This window comes from Neoarius graeffei, chromosome 2, assembly GCF_027579695.1.
Source record: "Neoarius graeffei isolate fNeoGra1 chromosome 2, fNeoGra1.pri, whole genome shotgun sequence".
Classification (NCBI taxonomy): domain Eukaryota; kingdom Metazoa; phylum Chordata; class Actinopteri; order Siluriformes; family Ariidae; genus Neoarius; species Neoarius graeffei.
This window is the reverse complement of record NC_083570.1, coordinates 72,180,378-72,203,562: the sequence shown is the minus strand read 5'-3', so window position 1 is coordinate 72,203,562 and position 23,185 is coordinate 72,180,378. Positions and strand designations below refer to the sequence as shown.

General features: G+C 41.4%; 1 protein-coding gene across 1 annotated transcript in view; it reads right to left on the bottom strand.

Annotated features, from left to right (window-relative positions):
• Window positions 1-598: 598 nt before the first annotated feature.
• dapk2b (death-associated protein kinase 2b) overlaps window positions 599-23,185 on the bottom strand; it is a 32,560-nt gene continuing 9,973 nt past the window's right edge. The window contains exons 3-12 of the mRNA XM_060914888.1: window positions 14,652-14,873; window positions 12,142-12,280; window positions 10,663-10,792; window positions 10,422-10,470; window positions 10,291-10,317; window positions 8,922-9,074; window positions 8,628-8,673; window positions 5,366-5,455; window positions 2,967-3,026; window positions 599-2,627 (exon numbers count right to left, since the gene is read on the bottom strand). Coding sequence (XP_060770871.1) covers window positions 2,514-2,627; window positions 2,967-3,026; window positions 5,366-5,455; window positions 8,628-8,673; window positions 8,922-9,074; window positions 10,291-10,317; window positions 10,422-10,470; window positions 10,663-10,792; window positions 12,142-12,280; window positions 14,652-14,873 — 1,030 coding nt within the window. The 3' untranslated portion in view covers window positions 599-2,513. The remainder of the gene's footprint in view (window positions 2,628-2,966; window positions 3,027-5,365; window positions 5,456-8,627; window positions 8,674-8,921; window positions 9,075-10,290; window positions 10,318-10,421; window positions 10,471-10,662; window positions 10,793-12,141; window positions 12,281-14,651; window positions 14,874-23,185) is intronic.

The window sequence follows — 23,185 nt, the reverse complement described above, 5'->3', positions numbered from 1 at the left end:
CCATGCAGGCACAGGGAAATGCAGGAACATGCAAACTCCACATAGAATGGCCTCTTTTGGCCCAAAGGTTCAAACCCGGAACCTTCTTGCTGTGAGGAAACAGTGCCAACTACTGCACCACTGTGCTGCCCTTATTTCATCACCTTTCAGCTGAACTGGAAGCAACTTGTTACTCTTAGCAATTCACCTGCTCTTACAGCTATTTAAAAGCATTTTAAAAAGGTCAACTTGCTTGAAAAGTTGTCTTTTCCATATTTTATCCATCCAAATTGCACCACTGTGGACAAGAACAAAAGGATTGAAATAGGAAATACACTTGATACAAACAGTGCTCTTTCCCCACATTAGCTCACAGGCAACAGTTTACTTCATTCAGGTCAGGTGTTGCCTGTTTTTACTTTCAGGTTAAATGGGCCCAAATATCACTTGTAATAACTTGTGATAACTCCTAACCTTCTGATCAATGAGGTAAAAATCAGCCAAAAGAAAAGAATCACTGTACAGTAGTAGCATCACATATTATTAATCATTATCCACACAATCAGATCCAGCATTGTAAAGTCCAAGTTCATTCGTGGTGAAAAATAACTAAATGAGATGAACAAACAAGACATTTAATAAATATATTAAAAACAAACATTTATGGGTCACTTTATACAGAATATGGGACATTTACATTGGGAAAGACTCCTAGTTTTTAACTTTACACACACACACTACAAGCAAAATGAAAATGACAGGACAAAGAGCTTATTATAAAACATAGATAAACCTAGAAATACAAAGCAACCCCACCAGGATTTTAAACAGATTATTTTAAAAGAATGTAAATATGTTTGAGGCATGGCCATACATGCTAATAATATAATGTTCTTTAAAATGCAATCAATCATGCTTGCTTAATACAGTGGACAAATACACAGCGCCAATCCCAGGTGCCCAGGTCCAAGGATCAGGGAGATACTGTACTGACAAAGCACTTTATGAGTTTGCGCTGTTTGATGAATTAAGACAGAGAACCTTCTCTTTATTTATATAATTACATTTCATCTCTGAAAATACCATATTGCACCTCATAGCCAGAACAGCAGCATGTTTTTGCAAGAAGCGTTCGTGCACATCATCAGTTGACGTTAACAGGAGTTACAACAACAAAGATGTCACTTGAGCACAATTTCCACACTAGTAAAGAGTGAGGGCAGGGCACCTTTTTTCAGTAGCACTAAATGACTCAAAGCAGATTCAGAAATACGCTAGAAGTCTATACCACTGTGCCCATTTTCCTTGAAGTGTGTTCTGAGGTAGCACATTGCAAAAATATGGAAAACATTTTCATTAAAGCAATTCATTATAAGACAATTCCAGTCTTTAAACACGATGGGAAAAAAAAAAAGCACAAGTCATGGCCGACACGTCTTTTTCATTGACCTTTTACCTTAAAATGTAAGAGACAGTACGAAAATATTCCCACTTATGGCTGTCACCTCACATCATATTTAATTTATACATACAGTACCAGCCAAAAGTTTGGACACACCTAATCATTCATAGGTTTTTCTGTATTTTGACCATTTTCTACAATACTAAAGACATCAACACTATGAAATTATGCGGCAAAGTGTTAAAAAGTTTGATATTTTAGATTCTTCAAAGTAGCCAGCATTTACCTTGATGCTTTGCACACTATTGGCATTATCTTAACCAGCTTCATGAGGTAGTCACCTGGAATGCTTTTCAATTAACAGGTACCTCGTCAAAAGTTGATTAGTGCAATTTCTTGCCTTCTTAAATGTAATTGAGATCAAACAGTAAATAATAAAAATACAGTAAATGGCCCTATTCAATATTATGTCAAGAACCGCTCAACGAAGTAAAGAGAAACGACCGCCATCATTACTTTAAGACATGAAGAATCGTTTAATTAATAAAGGTGTGTCCAATTTTTTGACTCGTACTGTACATACGTACAAGATACAAACATTTGCATTATATTTGTAGACAAATATTTGCTATTGGAAATATTAACTTTACCAGTATGTTACAGGACAACAGTTGTGACTTAAAACAGTGCGGCAGTTCATATACAAAATATCATGGCACGTATTAACAGGATCGCGTAAAACAAAAAACTGGAACATTATAGCATTTAAAAAAAGGCAGAATTTCAGAAAACTGACAACACAAAAATATTAACATTTTCACATTAACCTTGCACTCATGGGCTTTATAAAACATGTAAAAATCTTACTTATCCCTTTAAGTTCAGTAATTAATTGCACAGCTTTAACACACACTATTTTATGATCTCAGTATTGGCACTCCCTGAACCATTCTGCATCAACTGTGTCTCCAAGGCATACATACACTAACCAAGGCTCAGCCCCTCCTTCTTTACGGGGTAGATATCTGTAAAAAAGACACATCCTGGACTTTCACATCAGTGTGTTGTTGAGACTAGTGTCTTATTGCCTACAGAAGATGCGTTGTTCCGTGCTGGAGGAACCTATGGAGCTTCAGGAGGTGCTGCTCCTCTTCCTGGTCCTGGGCCTCCTTTGTAATACTTCTTCCTCCTGGTCACTCTCACAGTCCCTTGTAAAAAGAGCTTCTTGGACATCATTTGAACTGTCCTGTTCACCACAACACAAAGACCCAGAAATCAGACACGCATAATATCAAATATGGTTATCAATATGGAATATGAATCTATCAACACTAATGCTCATTGGAAATATTTTTGAAAAAAAACCCCAAAACTTCTATAAACAAATGTATCATGAATTTGGAAACTTAAGACGAACATTTACAGTAAACAGGACACACCACACCTTCACCTGACTCAGGCAAAACGTTAGAGTAATTTTCATGCCTTTGATGATAACATACTGTGCACATCAACAACAGGAGGGTGAATACCTTTTTTTTTGCGAAAGAGGCTATGAGGAGTTGTAAAAGTATGAGCCACTTACTCGTGGTTTCTTCATCATACGTGTCAAATGGTTACACAGAGCTACAATCCTGAAAGAAAACTATCAAAGAGAATACCAATAAGCAGATCAGATGTTTACAAATACACTACCGTTCAAAAGTTTGGGGTCACCCAGACAATTTTGTGTTTTCCATGAAAAGTCACACTTTTATTTCCCACCATAAGTTGTAAAATGAATAGAAAATAATCGACCCCACAAATGTGATGCTCCAGAAACTCAATCTGCTCAAAGGAAGGTCAGTTTTATAGCTTCTCTAAAGAGCTCAACTGTTTTCAGCTGTGCTAACATGATTGTACAAGGGTTTTCTAATCATCCATTAGCCTTCTGAGGCAATGAGCAAACACATTGTACCATTAGAACACTGGAGTGAGAGTTGCTGGAAATGGGCCTCTATACACCTATGGAGATATTGCACCAAAAACCAGACATTTGGTAGAATTTAGCTAGAATGTAGAATTAGCAATGTATAGTGTGTATTTCTGATTAGTTTAAAGGTCTGATGACACGAACATGACTCTATGCAATTTCTTAAATAAACTATACAACATGGCAAACATGTTAGATTTCTGTTATAATTACGTGAAAAAGAAGCTGTTGTTCGCGAATATCCAACTTTTAATTGCACAGCGCAAGAAAACTGGGTCCGTGGCTCGCGGCCATGCTGTGACGTCAGCGGAAGAACACGCTGCGGTTCACTGGCTGTTCTACTCAATGGAAATGGCGCATGAAAACGCCGGTGAACTCTCTAGTGCTAGCTCTTCCTCTGAACAAAAGAACAACCAAATACTGGTACTTTAAGCAGTGATCATGATGGCATGATTTTATCTGATTTTAAGTAAATGAGATTGATAATAATGTGAATGTTCACAACTAGTACATACAAACTCTGCAGCTTCTGATTCAGCAGCTGCGTCATACTCCGCAAAAACATCAGCAAGAACCTACGATATAAACGGAAATGCAATACACTAAGCTCAAATGACTTTTGGAAAGTATAATTTCTAAATTTTTTCTACATATTCTTGAAGTCGGTCATCAGGGTACTTGCTACCGTTCCCTAACAACGCATGGCAAAGGGTAAAGTGTAGTGTTGCTACGAGTACTTGCTAAAGCCTCCGGTGGAAGATCCTCGATGTGCTGATAAGACGTACAGTTCTATATAACACACAAGTGTCACGATAATCACAAAACAGATGCAAATTGTTAAAATACCTAATTTTTAAGCAATCATGTATTGATCTCTTCCGAATAGAATCTACGATAGCCTACCCTCTTTACCCTTTGCCTCTCATTGCTAGGCGGCAGTTACATGAAAGCCGCAAGCTTTCACAAGCAAATACATGACTGATATCACGCCGACTTTATGATTACATTTATGATTATCATGAATGTGTACTCTATGAGCGCTCTGGAGCGAGTGACTTCCAAGATGGCCACGCAGACCGCATGGTTACTATTTTTAGCATCATGTCGGAGCACTCTATAGCTCTACGTACCTTTATCTTATGTCGTTTCACAACACATGTTCTGACAGGAGGACTGTCTTTGGAGGAGTCGGCTTGTCCCAGGCGACTGCTGGATCCGGTATAGCTACTAGTAGACCCCCTCCGGAATACTGTAGGCACTGCTGATGGTAGCAGCACACGTTTGTGCTGAACTGCACACCCAAGAGATTCTTTTAAGCTGGGAAGGGTGTCAAAACAATCCAAATCGAAATGTTCAGAGCACAGGACGGATGTTGGTGAGGGCTCCCACTTGTCACGAGTGCGCCTGACTTGCTTCACCCACTTCGCATGCAGCTCGGGATCTCTGGGAAACTTGAATAAACTTACACCATCCTTGTGGGTTTTGGAGCAAAAGCCAGCAACAGAACGCGAAGGCATAAAAGGCATAATAACTATATTTTTTATATATATATATATATATATATATATATATATATATATATATATATATATATATATAAAAAATGTATAATAATGTATATTCTTTCGCTGATGTCATATAGCTCCTCCTCCTTTGTCTCCTGGGTGCTGCAGCCCCGTCAAATTTGCCCAAATAGCCGCGTTTATCATAACTTGTAAAATAGGCGCCTTCGTGAATTAATATATGGATCATCGGGAATTACTTTTTATGTTATAAAACATCGCCAAAGATGTCAAAAACGTGTCATCAGCCCTTTAAAGTGATCTTCATTGAAAAGAACAGTGCTTTTCTTTCAAAAATAAGGAAATTTCAAAGTGACCCCAAACTTTTGAACGGTAGTGTAGGTCATAAAGTTCAGTTACAAGTAACTACAAAGGTCTCCACAACATGATGTATTATAAAGCCATGGGCAATTTAGCACTACTGGACAGAGAAGGGCTCAGGTTAAATACCTTCCACCTGCGGCGAGCATACTGTCTTCTAAAATTCTCAATGTTGACCACAGACCGTCTGCGCACCAAAGCTTGTGTAGAGTCCTTAGGCTAGAGAAAAAGAAAAAAAAAAAAAAGGCATAAATGACAAACAGCTCATGAAATTATAGATGAAATGATTAGTTTCTATATCATGATGGACTTGGATTAGACTGCATTTAATAATAGAGTTAGCACAGAAAATCTCACTGAACAGATCATGAACTGCATAAATGTCACCACCACTAAATACTGGTATAACATGCAGTATTCATTTTACATATCACAGCATACACTACAATGGTCTGAATTAAATTTGATGGAAATTATCTTTATTCCAATTCTTTATTTGATGTTTGAACAAATACATAAAATAATCTTAAAATTAAATCAATCAATCAATTTGTTCTTTAAAACTATGTGAACTAGGAATATCTGACCTAAAGAAAATTTCCAGGTGTTGAAAGTATACATTACCAACATGATACTATCATTTGTACATCACATTAACTATTTAAGTGGGGAAAAGAAAATTGGATAATAAATGAGACATTCAGACTGCACATTAAGAAAGAAAGAAAAAGATTGTACCACAAAGAAAGAAAGTCAAGTAATATTACAGAGCTGTGAATACTCACCTACTTATTTTAATTTTGAGTTAGTGATTTACAAGAAATGGTGAACACAGAAAAAAGAAATCATGAAAAATAAACAATCCTTAACTAGTTTTCCTCTTCACCATATTGAGCAACTTAAATTATTTAATAGTAAATAAAATGTTGTATGTATACATGTTGGCAGAAATAAATAAATAAAACGGCATAAATATTTAACAGCATTATAAATGCTAAAATTGCTTTAAAAGTGCTGAAAGTAACCGACAATCTATGCAATATTAGTGTTTCCCAAGAAAAGAAGGCAATTTACTTACATTTATATTAAGAATTAAACAATACATGAACTAATCAATGAACAATATATCAATATAACTAGAGACGAACCAATACTCCGCATTAGGCCAACACCGTCCTGAAATGCTTGATCATTATTGGACTAAATTTGACATTTTTGTACACGCCATGAACATTCCTGAAATGGAAAAACAAATTTTCATACAAATTCAAGTAGCTTTTTAGATCGTTCTTGCAATTATACAAGTGAATAAAATCTGTATTAAGGTCAATTCAGTAGCTGGGATAAGTAAATCCCTAACACTTGTAACAGAAATATTGCACAAAAATTATTAGACTTAATGTGGATCTACATACACGTTTTAAAAAAAAAAGTATTTACTTAATTGTATTAAAAGACATACTATATGTGCAAAGTAAAAAGTTATGCAGTGCCCAGTATACTGTTCATATATAAATGATGTTTCATCTGAATTTGAGGAATTGCCGTAAGAAAATATGGAAACTGCGTCAGGAGGATGTATTTAAAAGAACAACTCTGCATTGTCTGTCTGACTGCTTCAGTGGGATTCTTCTCCACAGGTTCTGCTCAACATCTCCTTCAGAGCCTCATTCACTTGGTTGTTGAGATCAGGAGTGGAACAACGTTCTTCATTCTCCATCTCTCCGTTCAAGGAACTCATCAGCTCCTGAAGCCATTGCAGCTCTGTGTTTAACTCCTCACTAAGAGAGCTTAGCTGGGCCTGCCTTTCCAAGTAGCGGCTGCTGATGATGTCCAGGCTGGTTTCTGTAGCCTTTATGTCCTCCTGAATCTCCTTCCTCCGAGCCTCCGCCTTACGGAACTCATAACGGAGCTGTGAGAGGCCCTGTCCCATACTCGAACTCTCTTCTCTATACCAGGCCTCCTTTTCATTATAGATGGAAAGTAGAGCTTCAACATCCTCCTGAAGAGACTCTCGTTTCTGGGCCGCTTGCTCCAGGCCACTATCTATGAGTGAGATGTCCTCCATCACACGGGAAAAGCGCTCAAAGTTTACGTAGGTGTTATTAGGTGGAATGCTGCAGTGGGAGTGGATGGTATACTCCTTCAGGCGTTTGGTCTTCAGCTGACATGGTCCACTTTGCCTCTCAACTAAGCTGGTGTCTTCAACATGCTCATGGTTCTTCAGACATAGGAACCAAAGGGAGACTGAGTGAGGGTGGGTCCTGTGCAGCTTTTTGGTCATTCACAGCAATCATTCACAGGTTGGGGAGTGGGGCCAGATGCATGATCAGAGAAGTTAGTGTCATGGTGTTACACGGAACAAATCAGACCGTAAGTTCTGTTAGTGTGGTTTTGTTGACCAAACTCTTCTATGAAGCAAAAATATACATGCAGGCCATAGGCAGTAGCAGGTAGTTGTGTAACAGTGAGTCTCAAGCCAGACTTTTTAAGCATTCATTAGAGAATCTGATGCATTTTGCCAGTCAGTGTGATGGACTATTATGTTCAGAAAAACTGATATGGCTGCCATCCAACCACAGACCTCTTTCTGCAGCACACTGGCAAACTTGATTTCCTCATCTCTAAGTGCTTCACAGAAAACTATTAAATGACTCAAAGAGACAGGATTCCATAACTTTTCAATCCTGTAAATATCTTGTTCTGATAATGTCATTGTACTATGTTTACAAGTACATTCTCCCACTGAAAATCTGCACACTGTCTACATAGAATACAAAAAAAAAAAAAAAAAAAGAGTGTGGATATGCAATCAGACTGCAGTTTTCGAGATTCTGAAGCAGGTAGCATGCTGCTACAGCAGGTAGCCTTTTCCTGGTTTCCTCCCATAACATGCTGGCAAGTGGATTGGCTACATTAATTTACCACTGTGTGTAAATGTGTGCACATGGTTCCCAGCGATGGACGGGCATGCCAACCAATATAAATTATTGAAGATGAATGAAATATTCTGATATATCAGATCATCTCTGGCTCATGGAGTCTGAGACAAGTAGCTCTCCAAGTGACACAATGATAAGGAATGGGCTTAATTGCTGTGTATGATAAATTATTCATACTGTAAGTTAATTCATGTTGCTTCAGCAGCAACAGTAAAATCATTTTCTATTTATAACAGTAAGCATGTATGGCGTGTTTCGTTTGCCAGTTTTGTCAGCGTCTATATAGTCTTTGGAGTGTTGTTCTGCTTCTGCCATGCATCATTCCACAATCAATCAATTATGCGTAACTTGTAGCCATATCCCATCTACCTTCATAATACCTGCTAAGAGCATAAAGACAACATCACACAAACACATGCTCTCATATGCACAGTCATCCAAATGTTTACCTTTATCCATGGGTGTTTGAGAGCACCTTCTATTGTGAGCCTCTTTCTGTTGATCAGTGACAAAAGAAAAACAGATTAAAAATAATAAAATGTTGTACCAGAGTAGGAAAGTAATGCCTGTACAGCTAGTGAAGCCTACTCAAGTTCAAACTTATTTCATGCAGGCAATTTTTCAAGCCATGTCAGACAAACACCACCTATTGCTTGATGATGCAATATTAACGTGCTTGAGCTCGTTCATAAAATGCAAACATGAACAAAATGTGAAAACACTACTACTAACAGACCTCTCACCTTGAGTCTTTACTCAAAAGCTGTCTAATGAAGCTCTTAGCCAGCTCGCTAGTGCTGCTGAAGAATTCCTCATCAAATTCATAGCTCACAGCGGAAATGTTTGCCAGTGTCTCTTGTTTACACTCGCCCAGAAATGGGGAAGCACCGCTCAGTCTAATGGAGTGAAAGTTTTGAATCAATATGATCAATTCTATAAAGATTTATCAAGCACTCACCTTTCTGCACGTAACATTTCAGTTACATAAGAAAAAGACTGCATGTTCTTAAATTTTCTCACATTCATGCTTGGAAGATTAGTGGTGCATGTGTAAAATATGTAAAGGATATTACACCATTACGCAAACATATGAAGTTTATCTTCAAGGGGTGAATGTATACATCATGAGTGAAGCAAACGAATGAAAATTTTTTTTTTTGCAACGCAAGAAGATAAACTTCATATCTTCATGCCACTATGTAATGTTCTTCATTATGAACTTTACACAGTGGTGTAGTGGTTAGCGCTGTCACCTCACAGCAAGAAGGTCCGGGTTCGAGTCCCGTGGCCGGCGAGGGCCTTTCTGTGCGGAGTTTGCATGTTCTCCGCGTGGGTTTCCTCCGGGTGCTCCAGTTTCCCCCACAGTCCAAAGACATGCAGGTTAGGTTAACTGGTGACTCTAAATTGACCGTAGGTGTGAATGCGAGTGTGAATGGTTGTCTGTGTCTATGTGTCAGCCCTGTGATGACCTGGCGACTTGTCCAGGGTGTACCCCGCCTTTCACCCGTAGTCAGCTGGGATAGGCTCCAGCTTGCCTGCGACCCTGTAGAACAGGATAAAGCAGCTAGAGATAATGAGGTGAGATGAGAACTTTACACAGTTCCCAAAAAAATTTAAATCAAAAGAATTTTAATTTTGAATCGGTTCGCCATTTTGACAACACGCATCAAGTCAGCAGGAAAACACTAGGAGTGACGTCGTCGGAGTGAAACATCAGGAAATATGTCACTCAGATCCATGATGTATTTTGTATGGAAAAATACGAGTTTTTCAACACGAGAAGATAAACTTCATATTGTCAAGCCAACATGCGATTCTTTTTATTATACAGACACATTCACAAACAAAAAAGTCCCCAAATTTATCAAAACAATTCCTCGATTTCCTCATGAGTGAGGATATTGAAAAATGTGTCATGGCTGTAGTTTGTATGGAAAAATACGAGCGGCGTATATCCCAGTAAAACACTCATGTCTGTGTAATAGAGACATATAGCAGATTATGTTGTCACATCTATTATATAGAACCAAGACTAATTCTGGTAATTAATTAGTGTCATTCAAATTAACGTTTTCATGAGCGGAGAATCCACAATCCTTATTTCACACTTACAGGATGTATGTGATGACACCAATACTCCTGTAAAGGAAGGAGAAGGTAGAAAAACACGTTATTAAGCCATGAAACCTTAGAGATGCCCGTTTTATCAAAACCCAAAGTACTACCCAATTAGGAGCGCTTACCACATGTCTGCTGGTAATCCCAGAGGCTCATAGTTGACTATCTCTGGTGCTGAAAATAGACCATAGATATTTCTAAAGACATTTCAAATAACAAACATTGCAATGCAATATGACCAGAACGGTACTGAACTTCAGCTGTTGTTGAAACAACAGTCTACTCTATTTAAATGAAGGTGATTCACTTGAAATATTTGGACAGTATAGAGGTGATGTCGTCTTACTCACCCACATTCTGACTTACCCACAAATTCTGGTGTCCCAAAAATATTTTTGAATTCGACCCCATCTTCAATTTTATGTGCCAATCCAAAGTCAATAAGTTTGATCCGTGGCAGCGGGACATTTTTGTCTAGTAGCATAATATTCTCAGGCTGAAATCCAAAGGAGGAAAAAAAATGTATGTATATATATATATATATATATATATATATATATATATATATATATAAAATACACACGATGAATGAGACCCTCTTTTATTTATATACAACAATTTAGAACATGACACCTTTTGTTTGAACCCATTAATTTTCCAGGTGATCATATATGTGACTGATGCGTTTTTGTTGCCCAAGTGTGCCGTGTTAGATTGACTGTTTATGTTATTTGACAATTAATAGCTATGAATGTCTGCTCTTAGGTTGAGCCCTGAGTTTCACTTGTGAAGCCTGCATTTGGATAAACCAACATTAAGACCAGAGAGCTGTCTATAGGAGAAAAGCAAGCAATTTTGAAGCTGAGAAAGGAGATTACGTTGTCGACAAAACACAAATTCTGGTGTCCCAAAAATACCACCAATATCAATATCATGGTGTTATAATAGTATATGAGAGTGCTTCATAGCCCTTGTGTGAGCTGGAGAGTGAGGAGATGCAGCGCTGAGAAAAACAGGATGGAGACTATCAGTAAGATCTGCATGTTTGGCGTCCCGCATCACATTTAGCCGATAACCTTGTGGTGTCTAAATGCTTGGGCTAGATGACACAATGCGCTTGTGAGAAATTAATAACGAATAATAAGCTGTCTCTGGAGATGACTGGGAAATAATCACAATGCTAGCCATGTGTGTCTAAGGAAGTTTAAACTGAGTAATAAAACATGACTGAAAAGTACAGGAATAACAAAGGATAGGAAATGGTACTCCAACAGATTATACAGATAATATTCACGTCAAAAGTGCAGTATTTTAAAAGTGTAGTCAATTTCAAAAGATCAACAGACTGTATATTTAATGTGAAACCATCATACTAGCATAAAATTTTGCATCTTTTAAATTATCTCACCAAAAATATTTTTCACAAGCCCCAAACACAGGTGCAGGTCCCTTCTGTAAGTTACAGGTGTTGCTATGCAACAGTGCTGAACAGGACAGACCCTCTATACAGGCCAACGCAGAAATGGTCTGCTACCATGGCAACAATTCCATTTCCCATTTCTTCCATCTCCTTATAGGTGTATATAATACAGTATGATATACATAGTTGTTTTATAAGCATTATTGCTGAGATAAGCTATGAGTACTACTCCAGTCTGCTTTAGGAGTAAGGGTTATTGAGGAACTCATAGCTTTTTATGGTGTAAAAAGACAGGCAGAAAGGCTAGAATATGAATTTTATATATTATATGAAATACATACCGTATGTACATAAGCAATTGTAGTGAACCAAGTTGTTTCTTAAAAAGGTGCAGTTTGACAAACATTTTATAATAAAGCAGATACCTTTAAATCAAAATGTGCAATTTTTTTTGAGTGCAGATAGTGGACCCCATCGAGAATCTGTTTAAGAAACTCAGTGGCTTCTTCCTCACTCAGGGATTCCTTTTGGGCCAGGAAGTCAAACAGCTCTCCTCCAGATACCCTTACACACACACACACACACACACACACACACGAGATAGTGTTCTGCAGCTAGTATGTAAACACTACAACATAATACTTTATAAATAACCCACAGACACATTTGCATCTGATCTATGATTTATATTATACTGATTATGCAAGAAATAACAGGAAGTTGTCAATCTGTTTCAAGAAAAAAATAGCATGAAAAATTCATACTTCCAGACTTACTCACAGTTCTATGCAATCTCAAACTTAGAGATTAAAAAAATAAAAAAATAAAAAGTACTTCCTCTGCTACACATTCTGAAACTGACTTTAACCACAGCTCGTCAGAACTACCTAAACATACGTTCTTTTCAGTTTCATAAAATGTATTAAGTTTCTCTTCACAGCAAATTAACAAGGTGTTCATTTTGGGGGGCTCCACAAAGATGTTTTTAATTTATAGGTCTGAGTGGCTGACTGGCTCCTGACAGTTTGTGACATTCCCCCACAGCACTGACTGAATTCAACCCACAATTAGTCCTAATTGGATAGCCATGCACTCATGCACACACAAAGCATGATCAAATCTACATGGGGCTTCAAAGGAACACCAAAGACCTGACATTTAGTTCAGAATTGTTTTTGCATACTACACAGGCATACACTACATCATGGGAGCATCCAAAAAGACATACTTGCACACAAAGAGGCGTATACACACTTGCATCTTACCACTAACTAAAAACAGTGTAAAATTAGTCATACTAAGTCTGTCATAATTTGTCCAGTCAGTGCCTGAACTCAAAACACACTCATTCCAGCTTCACTGTGTGCTCCATACAGTGGTGCTTGAAAGTTTGTGAACCCTTTAGACTATTCTATATTTCTGCATAAATATGACCTAAAACATCATCAGATTTTCACACAAGTCCTAAAAGTAGATATATCTGTGAGTGGCAAAAGTATGTGAACCTCTAGGATTAGCAGTTAATTTGAAGGTGAAATTAGAGTCAGGCATTTGTCATCCCCATTGATTGAAAATCAGGTGTGAGTGGGCACCCTGTTTTATTTAAAGAACAGGGATCTATAAAAATCTGATCTTCACAACACATGTTTGTGGAAGTGTATCATAGCACAAACAAAGGAGATTTCTGAGGACCTCAGAAAAAGCATTGTTGGTGCTCATCAGGCTGGAAAAGGTTAAAAAACCATCTCTAAAGAGTTTGGACTCCACCAATCCACAGTCAGACAGATTGTGTACAAACGGAGGAAATTCAAGACCATTGTTACCCTCCCCAGGAGTGGTCGATCAACAAAGATCACTCCAAGAGCAAGGCGTGTAATAGTTGGCGAGGTCACAAAGGACCCCAGGGTAACTTTGAAGCAACTGAAGGCCTCTCTCACATTAGCCAATGTTAATGTTCATGAGTCCACCATTAGGAGAACACTGAACAACAATGGTGTGCATGGCAGGGGTGCAAGGAGAAAGCCACTGCTCTCCAAAAAGAACATTGCTGCTTGTCTGCAGTTTGCTAAAGATTATGTGGACAAACCAGAAGGCTATTGGAAAAATGTTTTGTGGACGGATGAGACCAAAATAGAACTTTTTGGTTTAAATGAGAAGCGTTATGTTTGGAGAAAGGAAAACACTGCATTCCAGCATAAGAACCTTATCCCATCTGTGAAACATGGTGGTGGTAGTATCGTGGTTTGGGTCTGTTTTGCTGCATCTGGGCCAGGACGGCTTACCATCATTGATGGAACAATGAATTCTGAATTATACCAGCAAATTCTAAAGGAAAATGTCAGGACATCTGTCCATGAACTGAATCTCAAGAGGAGGTGGGTCATGCAGCAAGACAACGACCCTAAGCACACAAGTCGTTCTACCAAAGAATGGTTAAAGAAGAATAAAGTGAATATTTTGGCATGGCCAAGTCAAAGTCCTGACCTTAATCCAATTGAAATGTTGTGGAAGGACCTGAAGTGAGCAGTTCATGTGAGGAAACCCACCAACATCCCAGAGTTGAAGCTGTTCTGTACGGAGGAATGGGCTAAAATTCCTCCAAGCCGGTGTAAATCAACAGTTACCGGAAACGTTTAGTTGCAGTTCTTGCTGCGCAAGGGGGTCACACCAGATACTGAAAGCAAAGGTTCACATACTTTTGCCACTCACAGATATGTAATATTGGATCATTTTCCTCAATAAATAAATAACCAAGTATAATATTTTTATCTCATTTGTTTAACTGGGTTCTCTTTATCTACTTTTACGACTTGTGTGAAAATCTGATGTTTTAGGTCATATTTATGCAGAAATATGGATAATTCTAAAGGGTTCACAAACTTTCAAGCACCACTGTATATAGACATGCAGGTTTTGCATACAAAATGGCACTTACAGCTCCAGTATGAGCACCACATCGGTGCGGTTCTCATAGACGTCGTGCAGTGAGATGATGTTGGGGTGCTGGAGTTGCTGTAGAATGTTCACCTCCCTTTCGATTTCTTCTCGCCGAACTCCTCTTCTACTCACTCTGCTTTGGCGCTTCTTTATGAACTTTGCTGCATACTCTACACCTGTACTCTTTTCCTTACACTGCTTCACTATAGCAAATTGCCCACTGAAAGACAACAACAAAATATTAGAAATTATTAGAACACATCTCTAATAACAGCCAGGCATGCTTTACATGATGTGCATAACAGAGCTAAAAGTTGTCAATTTTTTCATTTATTTTTTCCTGGCTATAAATTAGAGTAGAAAAATAGAGGTTGCCAATATTTTGGCCAATAATGATATCACAATATACAGTTTTTTTATGAGAACATGATCTCTGCAGTTCCAATCTTAATCCTTTTTCCACATAGCTAGTTAGTGGGAAGAAAGGAGGAGAGGGGGAGAAAAAAAAAAAAAAAAAAAAGCACTTTTGCATTCATGTCATAGCTGGCTAACTATTACTCAGCAATAGTATTACAGAAAATATGTTATAAATGCCTTGGCTCTGACCCATAAATCGCACTTGAGACTGTGTGTAAAAGTGTTTGTGACCTGCGAGAAATTTTTGGAGAAAAATGAGGATTGTTGGCATTATTTCCCCAAGCTCTCTCAACACATGATGAAACAGACTGCTGTATAATTGTAATTTAGACAGTCAATATTCTCGTCTTCTTCCGCTTATCCGGGACCAGGTCGCGGAGGCAGCAGTCTGAGCATGGAAGCCTAAACTTCCCTTTCCCCAGACACCTCGGCCAGCTCCTCGGGAAGAACACCGAGGCATTCCCAGGCCAGCCGAGAGACATAGTCCCTCCAGCGTGTCCTGGGTCTTCCCCAGGGCCTCCTCCCGGGGGGACATGCCTGGAACACCTCCCCAGGGAGGCGTCCAGGAGGCATCCGAAAAAGATGCCCGAGCCACTTCAGCTGATTCCTCTCGATGTGGAGGAGCAGCGGCTCTACTCCGAGCTCCTCCCGAGTGACTGTGCTTCCCACCCTAAGGGAGCACCCAGCCACCCTGCAAAGGAAACTCATTTTGACCGCTTGTATCCACGATCTTGTTCTTTCGGTCATTACCCAAAGCTCATGACCATAGGTGAGAGTCGGAACGTAGCTCGACCGGTAAATTGAGAACTTCGCCTTTTGGCTCAGCTCCTTCTTCACCACGATGGACCAGTAAAGCGACCGCATCACTGCGGAGGCCGCACCGATCCGCCTGTCGATCTCACACTCTATCCTTCCCTCACTCATGAACAAGATGCCGAGATACTTAAACTCCTCCACTTGAGGCAGGACTTCACCACCAACCTGGAGAGGGCAAGCCACCCTTTTCCGGTCGAGAGCCATGGCCTCTGACTTGGAGGTGCTGATTCTCATCCCAGCCGCTTCACACTCAACTGCAAACCGCCCCAGTGCATGCTGAAGGTCCTGGTTTGAAGAAGCCAACAGGACATCTGCAAAAAGCAGAGATGAAATCCTGTGGTTCCCAAACAGGATTCCTTCCGGCCCCTGGCTGCGCCTAGAAATTCTGTCCATAAAAAGATGATGAACAGAACCGGTGACAAAGGGCAGCCCTGCCAGAGTCCAACATGCACTGGGAACAGGTCTGACTTACTGCCGGCAAGGCGAACCAGACTCCTGCTCCGTTCGTACAGAGACCGGACAGCCCTTAGCAAAGAGCCCCGAACCCCATACTCCTGAAGCACCCCCACAGAATACCACGAAGGACATGGTCGAATGCCTTCTCCAAATCCACAAAGCACATGTGGACTGGTTGGACAAACTCCCATGAACCCTCGAGCACCCTATGAAAGGTATAGAGCTGGTCCAGTGTTCCGCGACCAGGACGAAAACTGTATTGTTCCTCCTGGATCCGAGGTTCGACTATCTGCCGAATTCTCCTCTCCAGTACCCTGGAGTAAACCTTCTCTGGGAGGCTGAGAAGTGTGATTCCCCTATAATTGGAGCACACTCTCCAGTCCCCTTTCTTAAAAAGAGGGACCACCACCCCAGTCTGCCACTCCAGAGGCACTGTCCCCGACCGCCACGCGATGTTGCAGAGGCATGTCAGCCAAGACAGCCCCACAACATCCAGAGACTTGAGATACTCGGGGCGGATCTCATCCACCCCCGGTGCCTTGCCACCGAGGAGCTTGCTAACCACCTCAGTGACTTCGGCTTGGGTAATGGACGAGTCCACCTCGGAGTCATCAGCCTCCGCTTCCTCAATGGAAGACGTGACAGTGGGATTGAGGAGATCCTTGAAGTATTCCTTCCACTGCCCGACAATGTCCCCAGTCGAGGTCAACAGCTCCCCACCTGCACTGTAAACAGTGTTGGCAGAGTACTGCTTCCCCCTCCTGAGGCGCCGGACGGTTTGCCAGAGAATTTCTTCAAGGCCGACCGACAGTCCTCCTCCATGGCCTCACCGAACTCCTCCCAGTTCTGAGTTTTTGCCTCCGCAACTGCCCGAGCTGCGGCACGCCTGGCCTGCCGATACCCATCAGCTGCCTCAGGAGTCCCAGAGGCCAACATGGCCCCATAGGACTCCTTCAGCTTGACGGCATCCCTTACTTCCGGTGTCCACCACCGGGTTCGGGGATTGCCGCCACGACAGGCACCGGAGACCTTGCGGCCACAGCTCCGAACAGCCGCGTCGACAATGGAGGCAGAGAACATGGTCCACTCAGACTCAATGTCCCCCACCTCCCTCGGAAGCTGGGAGAAGCTCTCCCGGAGGTGGGAGTTAAAGACCCCCCCCGACAGAGTGCTCGGCCAGACGTTCCCAGCAGACCCTCACCATACGTTTGGGCCTGCCAGGTCTGTCCGGCTTCCTCTTCCGCCAGCGGATCCAACTCACCACCAGGTGGTGATCAGTTGACAGCTCAGCCCCTCTCTTCACCCGAGTGTCCAAGACATAGGGCCGGAGAGCCGATAAAACGACAACAAAGTCGATCATCGACCTCCGACTTAAGATGTCCTGGTGCCACGTGCACTTATGGACACCCCTATGCTCAAACATGGTGTTCGTTATGGACAAACCATGACTAGCACAGAAGTCCAATAACAAAACACCACTCGGGTTCAGATCGGGGAGGCCGTTCCTCCCAATCACGCCCCTCCAGGTGTTACTGTCGTCACCCACATGAGCGTTGAAGTCCCCCAGTAGAACAATGGAGTCCCCAGTCTGAGCACCTCTCAGTACCTCTCCCAGGGATTCCAAGAAGGCCGGATACTCTATACTGCTATTCAGCCCGTAGGCACAAACAACAGCAAGAGCCCTCTCCCCAATCCTAAGGCGCAGTGAGGCGACCCTCTCGTTCACTGGGGTAAACTCCAACACATGGCGGCTGAGCTGGGGAGCTATGGTATAAGCAAGCCCACACCAGCCCGCTGCCGCTCACCATGGGCAACTCCAGAGAAGTGGAGAGCCCAGCCCCTCTCGAGGAGCTGGGTTCCAGAGCCCAAGCTGTGCGTGGAGGTGAGCCCGACTATCTCTAGCCGGTACCTCTCAACCTCCCGCACAAGCTCAGGCTCTTCCCCCCCAGCGAAGTGACATTCCATGTCCCAACAGCTAGCCGCTGTGTTTGGGGATCAGGTTGTCGAGGCCCCTGCCTTCGACTGCCGCCCAATCCACACTGCACCAGCCCCCTACGGCTACCTCTGTGGGTGGTGAACCCACAGGAGGTCGGGCCCACGTCACCACTTCGGGCTGAGCCCGGCCGGGCCCCGTGGGCAAAGGCTCGGCCACCAAGCGCTCGCATACGAGCCCCAACCCCCCGGCCTGGCTCCAGGGTGGGGCCCCGGCTGCGCCATACCAGGCAACGTCACAGTCCTTGATAGACTGTTATCCATAAGGGGTTTTGGTGAATATTCAGTCAATATTAAAAATACTTAACAGCCAGTAATGTCAGCTAGATTATTAGCTGGTTAACTACAAGCTAAAAAAGGCCCATCACTCAGACACTACTAAATTTTTACAAAGTTTGACACAAATTCTATTTGCAGTGCAAGACCAACACAAAGCCATCATTTGTAGCAAATGAAGGTGGCATGGTGGCGTAGTGGTTAGCACTGTCGCCTCACAGCAAGGTGGTTCTGGGTTCGAGCCCCGTGGCCGGCGAGGGGCCTTTCTGTGTGAAGTTTGCATGTTCTCCTCGTGTCTGCGTGGGTTTCCTCCGGGCACTCCGGTTTCCCCCCCATAGTCTAAAGGCATGCAGGTTAGGCTAACTGGTGACTCTAAATTGACCGTAGGTGTGAATGTGAGTGTGAATGGTTGTTTGTCTCTATGTGTTGGCCCTGCGATGACCTGAAGACTTGTCCAGGGTGTACCCCGCCTCTTGCCCATAGTCAGCTGGGATAGGCTCCAGCTTGCCCGTGACCCTGCACAGGATAAGTGGTTACGGATAATGGATGGATTGATGTAGCAAACAAGACTGGTGTAATTTGTTTGACTTTTTTTTTTAATTTTGTTCAAAAATAACTTATTTTCTCATTTCAGCTGGTATAGCCCATCATAAAAGGTATTTTATGGATAATTTTTTAAAGTGCAAATTTTATATCTGGAATTTATATATTTCTGTAAAGCTGCTTTGTGACAATGTTCATTGTTAAAAATGCTTTACAAATAAGTAAACCAAATTGAAATAGAATAGAAAATAATTAATTTAACTAGGTATGTGATTGAATTCCTGAGTTATGTAATGATAGCCATACAGGTAATAATAGACGATTTTTAAACTGATTATATTGCACTATAGTTCCCATGTTGGAATTCATCACCCAAACTCAAGACCAAAATGGGAAACCAAACATTTCCCACGGAGTGAGAATTTCAGAGGAAACCCTTCATCTGTCCAGCATTACACAGGAGTTATGCAGTAGGAAGAACACACACACAAGAAATGCTTTCCTCCTACTCAATTTACTACAGAGTCAAGCATTCTGCGCTTGCTTCCTCCTGCATTCTTACACCACAGCTTCCTTGCATTCAACTTAACTGTCTAGGGCAGAGGAGGTCATCAAATTTCAACGAAACAAAATGAATTTAAATGGAAGCAATCTTAAAGGAAGTGCATTCATTTTAAAACTGTCATTCTTGCTTGATACATGTTGTATCAAGTTGTGAAGACAGAAGCCTTTCCTGCTTATGAATAATCACATACATTGAGCAATTAAGAAAAATAAATAAATATGAAGCATTCCTCTGGTACAGCAAAGAAGAAAGCATTAGTGGATATTCCTAATTTTCCATAATACCCCCAACATGTACGCTATATCCATTTCAGTAACGCCTGAAATAATTAAAACTAAGAACAGATGTAGGAAATGTCTTCCTGTGTCAGACTGAATCCTTGAATTTTTGCCAGACTGCATCACCACAACACTACGTGTGGAATGTCTGAGCAGAGAGCTGTATCAGAGTTGACTAAGTAGTGCCACGTTTGATTTTCAAGTGCTCTCATAAACCCCTTGTCCTATCACTCTATCAGGCTGCGCTATTAAGGCAGAATCCCATCACTGCACACTCCAGATGGCCAGCTCGAGAATGCAGATAGCGTGGAGGTGGAGAGTCAAGAGAGGGCACTGATTGAGATGCAGAGTGAAAGATGGAAGGCGCCTCAAGTCTGAAACATGCTAACAAAATGTTCGCTCCATCACCTTCATCCCGAAGGTCAGAGACTATAGAATGTGCCACACCTTAAAAGATATTGCAAGATGTTCCTGTAGGATGGTTGTGAACTGATGTTCATTTTTTTTTATTCATCTCATTATCTCTAGCTGCTTTATCCTGTTCTACAGGGTCGCAGGCAAGCTGGAGCCTAGCCCAGCTGACTACGGGCGAAAGGCGGGGTACACCCTGGACAAGTCGCCAGGTCATCACAGGGCTGACACAGACAACCATTCACACTCACATTTCACACCTACGGTCAATTTAGGGTCACCAGTTAACCTAACCTGCATGTCTTTGGACTGTGGGGGAAACCGGAGCACCCGGAGGAAACCCACGCGGACACGGGGAGAACATGCAAACTCCACACAGAAAGGCCTTCGCCGGCCACGGGGCTTGAACCTGTACCTTCTTGCTGTGAGGCGACAGCGCTAACCACTACATCACCGTGCCACCCAAAAATAAATCTAATATAGTAATTTTTACGATTAAAATGATTCATATAGGTAGCGGTCTGAATGAATGACCTTGACATCTGTGATGTCACAGCAGGAAGCCTATCGGTCTTGTCGCCATTTCCACTATACTAAAACACAGAGCTGACTGCAACTTCGAGCTTCCATTTTGAGCTAATTTATCACCATCTCACATAGATGTGTTGCTAGTGGGTGCAGCAACACGACAGAAGGTGGATTTACGTTGCATTCATGGCCCAAGAATGTTCAAACTGCAAAGATTTGGACACGCTTTGCGAGTAGTTCACAGGCACATTGGGCGCCTACGAAGTGGTCTCTCCTCTGCTCTGCACATTTTACTGAAGATTCGTACGAGACCTCTGATCTGTTGAGGAGCGTTGGCTATAAGCCCGTATTGAAAGAAGGTGCAGTACCAACAATTAAAGGAAAGTTAGTTCAGTTGCACCAGTTCTCCTGGAGTGTGAGCCGAGGGTTGTTGCTAAAACCTGGGATGGAACGGGACAGGATGCGACATTATCGCTCGGGCAGTGACCTCCCTGCGGTTGTTGCTAAAACCAGTGATGTCCCGTCCTGGGTTTTAGTAATTGCCTGAGCTGAGCAGTAATGGTGGAGTACTCAGTATGGAGAAAATGGAGAATGAGTGGACCAGCCGTGTGACTTCTCCACTGGATATACTTGCCTCAACAGCAATATCTCGCCCTTATGTGGAAGAAGTGAATGAACGGAGAACTGAACAAACAACTGAAAGTCAGATTCTTTCAAAACAATTGGCCACAAGATCAGTTTGCGTTCAAGAAGCGAGAACGCAGACGGGTAAGATGTGACTCTCATTTGGATATACAGTAAAACAACAAAAACACCTGTTTACCTGCATTTAGATTAATACATGTAACTTGTATTGTGTGTTTAAGTTACTGGTATAAGATTATTTAATTTGCTTCAGAATGCAATTGTCTCAGTTCATCTGTTTATTTAATTCGCCTTTTACGTTTTATCAGTGAAAATGCATGCATGTACATGTATGTTGCATAAGTTATAACATCCTGTTTTAATGTGAGTCAACCCACAATCAGTGAAGTCAAATCAGTCTTAGTTGAGTAAGTCGGTAACGGGATTTCTTACTTTCACCATAAATTATTTATTTATATGACTTTGGTCTATAGCTGTAAAAGGCCTCAGCCTTAAAACCGGTTACCGCTGTGACGTCACGCACTCAGGGCTGGCTGGCTCAGCGGGGCAGCTCGAACGCCAACTTTGCAGTCGATTTTAACTCTCAAAAAAAATTTTTAATTCCTATTTATGCAGCATGCAAGAGTCAAGGATGAAGATACTATCCACTCAGAAATGTATTTAAAAATAAAAGGTTCTGCGTATCTCCTTCAAGATCTTCCAAACACACTTTGACAGCACACAAACAAGTAACACAAGGGAAAGATCATTAAAAAAAAGATGATTATAGTCAGTTTTTTCCTGTGTTTCACACTGGAGCCCAAGCAGGGAGGGGTGCGAGTTCATTTTAACCCACTCACTGTCTCACTCCAGGATCATCCCTGCTTTAAATACTGCTGAGGTGAAGGTGAATGACAGAGTTGGTCAAGAGAGACCAACTCACACACTTAGCAAAAAAAAAAAGTGCATAATTTTCTGTTTTGGCCATTATCACCATTCACAAATCCATACAGGAATGCATAAACTGATCTCACAGGTTGAGGCATCATATCTGAAAGCTTGGTCATAATACAACAAGAAGACATGGCCATCACTATCCCTCAACACTTACACCCTTATAAGCCCATTTCTTTAATATTGGCTTATGATGTCGTAAGTGCTAGGACACTTACATAAAACGCTACCCAGATTTTTTCAGTAGTATGAGCATACAAAATTTCATTGAAGTAGCTTATGCAGTTTCTGAGAAAACTTGTCCAGATTGAGTCCACTTGAACAAAGTCCAATAATGAACATCAAGGCCCATAACTCTGAAAATAATAATTGTAAAAGATTTTCAAACTCACCTTAGATCATGGATAGTAACATAAGCTACGTCAATGAAACTTTGCATGCTTATGTAGTTTCTGAGAAAACCTGCTCAGATTGAAACGGACAGACAGATGGACTATATCCCCCTGCACACTTCATAGTGGGGGGGATAATAATAATAATAATAATAATAATAATAATAATAAACTAAGCTTTTGGTTTATTTAGAAAATATTTCTCAGATATCTTCTTAAACACACAGTTGAATTGTTTAATGCACTTGAGCAGTATTATAATTATCATTCTCCAATCTGA